Source organism: Anneissia japonica, unplaced genomic scaffold (genome assembly GCF_011630105.1).
Source record: "Anneissia japonica isolate Jap-2015-1 unplaced genomic scaffold, ASM1163010v1 scaffold7766_len575116_cov191, whole genome shotgun sequence".
Classification (NCBI taxonomy): Eukaryota; Metazoa; Echinodermata; class Crinoidea; order Comatulida; family Comatulidae; genus Anneissia; species Anneissia japonica.
In genome coordinates, this window is record NW_022694700.1 from 488,039 (window position 1) to 496,662 (window position 8,624).

An 8,624-nucleotide genomic window follows, 5' to 3' on the forward strand; every position below is an offset into this window, starting at 1 on the left:
TTTGCACGCGTAAATCCCGGAGAACGCTATCTTGTGTTTATAAGATCTTTGTTGGAAACTATTACGCCCCTACACACAGTTACTCACCCGAGTAGTCGGTTGTTTCGGAGGAGTAGTGCATGGCGATATTTTCGCCGTACTGCCGCTGTTCACTGTGCTCGAATTTTCCGGTCTTGGCTAGATGTTCGGCCCATTTCTGTGAGTGTTTATTCAGATCTTCCGAAGCAGTTAATTTTGGGACGCCATGTTTTACGCGATACTCGTTGTGTGTGGTCAACGCCTCCTGCTGGAACTGCTTCTGTTCTGATTTTGAAATCTGTATATACGATTCATCGAAACGATTCTGATTCATTGTAATTTATGCAGTATAAAACTATAAATTTAACATGAAAAACACCTATCTAAAAATAATTAATCATCGGCTACGAGTGCAAGAATTAATTCCTTTTAAGTACCTAATAACCATCTTTGTATGTTAGTACTTCCAAATATAGGCCTATTACTACTAGGCCTATATTGGAACAATTAAGTAAATTATTGGGAGGCAATCGTCTTAACATCTGAACTACATTTTCATGTCATTTGAAAATGTGAAGTAAACGGCGTCTAAAATTTTACAAATAATTTATATTTTATGGAACACTCTACAGCAATCGAAGCAGTTTTACATTGTTCGTCGATTAATCCATGAGTTTACCGGTAGTGATAATTGCAATGATGGTGATGATTAGGCTCTTGATGATTGACCTATGATAATGATGATGATAATAAGGAGGAAAAGTTGAATGAAGATGGTAATGGTCGCTAACAACGATGATGAAGATAATGATGATGATGATAATGATGAAAACGATGATGATCACGATCACGTCACGATGATAGTGATGATAGTAGGCCTAATAATAGTAAGGCCTTGTACAATAACCAGAGATGCGGCCTATAAGAATAAAAATATTCCAATATCAATTATTAATATATTATAAGTCTACCTTTTTATCCTTTTCTTCATCTTTCTTCTTTGAATCTTTGCTTGGTCTATATCCCTCCGGAAATACATTCTTGTCGAAATCGCCACTCATGTTCCCGGGCGGTCTGTAGTTTGCAACGAAGATGACTTTTCCGTCTTTAGTGATCGCTTTCCCCACGCCGAGTTCTTTCGAGTCCTTCCATACAACCTGAGTGAAGTGGCCTGGTAAAAAAATTGGAAATTATTTATTTTTGTACTTCTAAAATGCGTTTACTTAGTTTATTTAGTGTAAATTCAGAGCATTGGTTTTTACGATCAGTTATGTGTAATGGTGTGAAAGTAATCGGTTTGTTGTTTTGTTTATTTCAGTGTATATCTAATAACATTAGTAGGCCTAGGCCTAATAGTAGTAGTAGGCCTATTAATAGTACTAAAATATATATTATATTAGATAATATAAAAACATAATTATTTTGGTTTCTCTTGTTGGCTTTACAATATGGTAGGGAGAGTCATGTCTGATGGAAGTGTATGCTTGTGTTTTTGTTTTTGTTTTTTGTTTGTTTTTTTTTTATAACAGAATTATGCCTCGTACCTATTCCAGACTTGAACCTTGGGTCAGAAAAATCGTATTTACTGACTTCGCTATACCATCGATTGGTAGCTTCAGTACCTGAAAGACAAAGTTAAAGATACATGCATACGGTAATAATATTCCTAGGCCAAATCAATCAATCAATTATAGATCGATCGATCATTCCAATCAATAAATCACTTACTAAATCAATTATTTATAATCAAACAACTACAGACAGAAATTTTATTAATATTTGAAAATAGAAACAGACAGAATTCGAACTTATCGTTCCATCTTGTAGGCATGTTTTTGTAGTAGAGCGACGGAATAAACGCAATGGAGATACTGAACTACCTAACTTCTCGAATAGTAATATTTTACACAGCTTTAGAGCTTATTAGCAACTGATGACAACCACTTGGGCATATTAGGCCCTACAGAAGCACCCTACATGGAAGTGGATCCCCAATATTGCCAAAAGACTAGTCCGTATCATGGAGGTATAGTCCGTATCAAGCTGATTCTTTTACTTTTGAAGCTAGGAGGCTCTTGCGTAAAGTAGTACGTCTTGCACGTTGTTATTGCAAATAAACTGCAGCTGTTCCCATAGATGATGCCATTGATTACTTCTGCCAAAACAAACTCGTTTGCTAGCCTAATGTTGTTTGTAATTGGTATTATAGCCATGTCGGAAATCTCTTTAAAAACCAATTGGTATAAACTGCTGTAAAGTTGTTATAACCTATGTCTACTCACTTACCTGTTACGTTATGATTATACAACCATCTAGGCCTTTCGCCAGCAGAATGCAACAAAAGCATCAATAATGAGTAATCCTTGGCCAGAATACGACCATAATTTGAAAGAACTGTTTGTACAAAGGAGACTGGTCTCTATTGCCTAACCTGAATTAATACAATTACTGTATTGTGCCGTAATGGTCGAATGGAAAATTGATTTCAGAGGTCACGTTTATAACAATGACCACTCAACTAAACAGCATAATAAAATAGACCTACAAAGATGATAAGTTGCAGTATTGTTCTCAAAACTCGTGATTTTATTCGCAAACCCGTCCCTTTTCTATTACTTGAATATTTACTTCAGACTGCCAGAACTCTACAAAAATAGGCTCAAAGTGGGAGTGTCTACAGGGGTGGCGCCAGGACCTGCCCGACGGAGGGGCTAAAGGCCTCGACGGGGGGCTAGTGGAGCGAATCGAGTCCCACTTTGGAGCGAATCGAGTCTCACTTGGCTGGGGGCCAGGGGGGCCGCCAAGGGCCCCCGGTGGGGGTCCAGGGGGCGAAGCCCCCTGGAAGCCACGGGTATTTGATGAATTATGGCAAATTTTTATTACTTATTTGATAGGCATCGAGTTACTATAATATGACTTCATGTAGGCTATGCTTTCTAATGTTGACATCAGCTTCCAAAAACAAAACATTTTTGAATAAAGCAAGAAACAAAGAGTTTGCAATGTAACCATCTAATTTATTTTCAAATATATATCTGTCTCTTATACACATCTAGATGTGTATAAGAGACAGATCCTATACTTATTATGCCTCACTGATATGTTTACAAACAAAGTATCCACGTGGGATTCGGTTATCAGGAAATAATATATGTTGTTGTATTTTCTTTTATGACTTTGGTGCAGTAACAAGGTACTTACGATGACAAATGGCCCATCATGCACCTCCACCGGATTTAACTTTTCAGCCATCTTAAAGCTGCCTGATGATAACATAGTGTCCCCCCGAGGGGACATAGACACATAAACAAGCATAACATTTGCAAAACAAATGCAGGATGCCCCGGACGCTAACATCAGTCCTCAAGCCTCATAAATTCATAACGTGAGAGCATCATAGCCATCTTAGTTTTAATAGAGATTTGGAAATAATGTGATTGTACTTATGTATTGGACCTTAGGAAATGTTATGGAAATATAGAAACTCTGGTTCTTTTTATTTATTTATTCAGCAGCACAGCAGTTTATAGCTGAGCTAGTTTCAAGGATCGTAAGCTTGGCTTCATAGGGTGGCCACCTTTAGGATTTTTAGGTTAACTGGCATAATAAGTAGGCCTATACAATAAGTATTATACCAGCGTATTAGATTTAAGACATTAACATAAGAGAATTAAACTACTAACTGATGTAATTCGTTGTCGGTTATTCCTATTAAAAGGCAAAATTAATACAGTTTACATAGACGTAAATGAAAAACCTTGTATGGTTGTTTTTTAATTAACATTAAACAATCAAAAAATAACATAGGCCTATTCAATAAAGACAACTATAATTATAATTTTAAAAATCATTACTAACCGGAATATTCAGTCGTAGCTGATGAATAGTGCATGCCAACATTCTCGCCGTACTCTTGGTTAGTGCTGTGCTCCAGTTTTCCTGTCTTCGCCAGCTTTTCAGCAAATTTCTGTGCGTCTTTACAGACCTCATCAGAAAGTTTCAAAGCCGGTACGCCGTGCTTTTCGCGATGTTTATTATGGGCTGTCAACATCTCTTTCTGGAATTTTCGGAGCTCAGATTTAGAGATATCTGTCGAGTCCGAGTCTTTATTTTTCTTTTTGAACAGGCCCAACTGTAAAGTAGTACCATATACAGAAAAAATATCATAGATATATACAACTTTGGTCCGCTTAAAATATGGCACATGTGAACGTTCCACTGAGCCCCACTGGAAATTTCTTAGGACTTTGCATCGTAAAACATGGATAGGCCTATTCGAAGCGTTGTTGCTTTCACCTACCTAAGACATCTATTTAAATATCATTTAAAAGTAATTAAGTTAATTAAGAAAAACAGAGACCACACTATTCGTGTGGGTATTAATATTGTGTTTACTTTCAATTTGCTGGTATAAGGAAATCGGCTCACGTGAATTCGCTGTGATAACTTGTTCATAGATTCCTCTATTTTGTCTTCTTTCCGGCGCGGGAAACAATAGAATTTTAGTTTAATCTCAGTCAAAGTTGTTTGACGAATTAATTATCGTAAATAAAACTATAAACTCGAAGGTTGCCACAGGAATGTCTCACCTTTCCTTTTAACTTCTTCTCCTCATCATCGCTACTACTGCTGCTGCTACTAGAGGAACTTCGATGTCTGTGTTTTGTTGTACCAATGGCTCCCTTTTTAGGAGGTAGAACGTTGTCTTTAAATTTACTCAACATATTTCCAGTTGGACGATAGTTTGCTACCGCTATTACTTTGCCACTTCTTGTTACGGCTTTACCGATGCCCATCTCTTTGGTTTCTGCCCAAACAACCTGAGTGAAGTGGCCTAGAAGATAATATTATTCAATAATACTAATCGAATATATTGGCAGAAGTAGACACACAGCTGATTTTTGAATCACACTTTCCTTGAGAAGGTTACCATAGCGCTCTCTGTTGTAATTTTTTTTAAAGGAGAAAAAAATATATAAAATAGGCCTATTCAAATGTTAAGTCTGACAGTGCCACAAACATATTTTTTGTTTTACCCCAGCCTAAACCATTGGGATGAGGTGGTCCCGACCATCCATCTGTGAAATGGCCTCCATGTCTTCTACCCTTTCAATAACCAATTCAATAACTTTGTGAACTAAAGAATATTAACGTACCTGTACCAGGCGTGAATCCAGGACGATCAAATTTGTACTTTTCTATTTCACTGTACCATTGCTTAGTTGCTTCTCCGCCTGCAGACATAAACAAGATCGATGTTATGAAATTGTTATTTTATTAAGTTGACCTCTACCTTTTCATTTCGAATTCATCCATCCATTCATTCATTAATTTATTCACATACTCATCTCTTCATTCATTAGTGTATTTATCCATTCATTTATTTTCAAACAATATCCGTTCGTATGATTGTGTATGAATTTATTCATTAATGTATTCAATCACTCATTTATTAACTTCGCCTGGTATCTTACTCTTTCGCTCTCCTATTTCTCCCGCTCCCTATATTTCTTTTACAATCTTCCAAGATATATAACATTTTGCTAACCTACCACAATAGTCAGTAGACTTGGACGAAAAATGCATTGCAAGGTTCTCTCCTATGCCATCGCATTTACTGTGTCTGAAGCTGTCGGTTTTTGCTAGTTCCTCGGCGTAGGCCTGGGCAATCTTGTTCAGGTCATCCGCCAACTTAAGCTTTGGCGTTCCATGCATTGACCTGTATTCATTGTGGGATTCCAGTGCTTCTTTCTGGAACTTCCGTAGCTCGTCTTTCTTGAACATCGTGCTTTTCTGATTTGTATACCAACAATGAAACTGTACGATGGCGAAAAATGCTGCTATGAATTATCGATTAATTAGTGTAGCATCGTTTGTTACGTGGCCAGGGGAGTATAGGTATTGTATTATAGTTTACACCAACGCCATACAATCATTTTTTTTAAATTAAGTTAAAGTTAAATAGTCAAATCCGTAGTGTAAGCATTTTAAAAGACCCTTTAACTTCCATAAAATAATTGGAATAGCACTGTGAATAATTGTATCATTAACCGTGTATCTGCTTCGCATTTATAAAAGTGAAGATTATTTGTTTACTGATATATAAAGGGTAAGAATGTTAAATTTATCCCGTTTCTTGTAAATATACAAGGTCTTGATATGAAATTAATCATTTTATCAATGTCAACATCATTGATATATTATGATCATTGTCATCATAAGGTAATCATCACCCTCCGTGTCATCAAATTTATTTTCATGAACTTCCAATTAAGCTTCGATAGTTTCTGTAACATCTCTAGTCCTATAGGCCTATCTAACATTGAATTTCCAGGCATATTAGTCTACTTTACCGTGATAGCTAGGAAACCACTGTGTCAGAAAATCCTAGTCACGAATTGCATAACGCACGTCCTACGACGAGAACGTTAGCATGCAAATCAGTGACGCTGTAAATCCTTTCAGTAGGATATTTACCTAAATCAATAAATGCACTGAACGCATCTGCAGTTGTTGGTAAAATTTCATAATATAACACTCCAATAAATAAATAACAGCAGAGACAATAATAATATCCGTTTGAAAACACAGCTAAGTGTTGTGGCTCCAATAATAATAATAGGAATTGCAGATGCAAAATACAGACCTATGGAGTACAGAACGTTAGTGGACACAGTGAATATATAAAAAGAGAGAAATAAAGTTTCAAATAACAACGTTTTGCCACTAATTTTAATTTACATTCACACCTCAAATCCATGGGGTAAAGGGAACGTCTCAATTAGGCAAAGGCGATAATGGCTTTAACATACTGAGCTGTATACGTATTGTTCAATTAAATAATATCACCCACCATACCGTATTATTGATATTTACTATACCTCGTACCGTACTGATGCGTGTTATTCCCACTGGTATTGATAATTCTAAGTCGTGGTGTTTGTATTGAGCTTGCAATGAATGGAAGTAATATGCAAAGAGGAAGATCTTATTCGTGGATTATTCTTTCTTACACCACCATGCGACTAAATAAGCTTCGCGGAGTGGTGGAGTATCTTTCCTCCCCCCCCCCTACTACTCCCCCTCCCAGTCTTTCCCCAAAACATCACCTCAATCACCTTATTGCGAGCGGCGGCTCCAGAAAAATGCTGACTAGATAGGGATGTTTGTATGGCCTAGTATGGCCCAAAATTGTGCTTTTATAATAATATTAGGGATTTGCAACCAAAAGATCAGACATTAGAGTCCATGAAGACAAAAAACATATTCCTCGTTACTTGACGAAATAGTTGAATAAAAAGTCTATAGAAATGTTGAAACAGGCCAATAGTGAAATAATGTCTTTGACATTGTCATTGCGCTAAAGAACTTTAGATTGTTCTCAAAGACTCTTAATAATTATGAATATCAATTTAAATGATTCCTTATGTACAAGGTAACGTTAGTAGGCCTATATAGTTTTGCCTCTGCATGACTTGATTCCAGTTGTTTTACATGAAAGTAATAAAAATTGATATTGGCATACTTTATAGATATGAAGTTAATCATCGTTGCAAAAGTCATGTCTTACGTACTGGTATGTAATACCAGTTTAAATAACTCACTAAAAATTTGTAGTAAGCACTAGACACACACTCTACGATTAAGGTAATCGAATCCATATTCTATAGCAACAACCCCTACCCATATAACTAAACGTTTTGGGCATCCACGGGACGGAAGAAGAACTAAAGGCTACAATATGGTTGATGATAGAGAAATGCGTGAAATGTATATAACGTATTGGTGTTGATGGGAAGTGGACAACTCATAATTCGATAAACTCGACTGACGGTGACGATGAAAATAAAGGCTTCACATCATTACTCCCGGTCAATGGATCAAACACATAATATGGAACACATACGCAAGTCCCTGAGGAGAATGCCATTTTATTACAGCTAGTGATCAGGCCAATTACGTTCCAGCCTATCAAGTTCCCATTGTATTTTAGGGCGCAGAGGGAGGGGCAACCGTATAGGTAAAATGCACATCGAGGAATTGAACCCCTAACCTCAAGGTTGAGAAGCTGACCCGCATCGATGCGCAAAATTGCTTATACAAGAGATCTGCCTGTTTATAGTGGGTTTTTTTTTTAATTATTTTACAGCAGAATATGTATGCACATATTTTAATTAGGATAGCCATAGGCCTAAACAAAAAGTAAATAAAATACATACTACACGTAAGCATAAAGTGACTTCAACCACTTACCACGTAGGTACGTTTTTACAGAAGAGTCAGTATTCTATGCCAATGTAAATCAAATGCAACAGGAGTTTGACCACTGGTATTATTTACAAAAACGATAAGAAAAAAGGTTGCTATGAGTACTACAGCTCATTCTCTGCCTTGGCAACCAAACTTGATTTAATTCTTGACAAAGAAAACCTTTCCTCTTGTGTTCACTCCGCAACGAACCGGTGAGCGACAGCACGCGTAATGATTGGCGCTGCCAACGATAAATTGTACATACACAATATTACATAAAAAGATATTCGTCACCAACTGCTTCGCGCTACGAAATTATAATTTCCACGTTTCTTTGTGGTACCGGTATTCTAAAA

General features: G+C 36.7%; 1 protein-coding gene across 1 annotated transcript in view; it reads right to left on the bottom strand.

Moving 5' to 3' along the window:
- Window positions 1-8,624, bottom strand: part of LOC117101177 — a 15,307-nt gene extending 6,683 nt beyond the window's left edge. The window contains exons 1-6 of the mRNA XM_033241066.1: window positions 8,272-8,624; window positions 5,571-5,835; window positions 5,175-5,252; window positions 4,608-4,852; window positions 3,877-4,150; window positions 1,563-1,640 (exon numbers count right to left, since the gene is read on the bottom strand). Of these exons, the coding sequence (XP_033096957.1) occupies window positions 1,563-1,640; window positions 3,877-4,150; window positions 4,608-4,852; window positions 5,175-5,252; window positions 5,571-5,802 (907 nt within the window). The 5' untranslated portion in view covers window positions 5,803-5,835; window positions 8,272-8,624. The remainder of the gene's footprint in view (window positions 1-1,562; window positions 1,641-3,876; window positions 4,151-4,607; window positions 4,853-5,174; window positions 5,253-5,570; window positions 5,836-8,271) is intronic.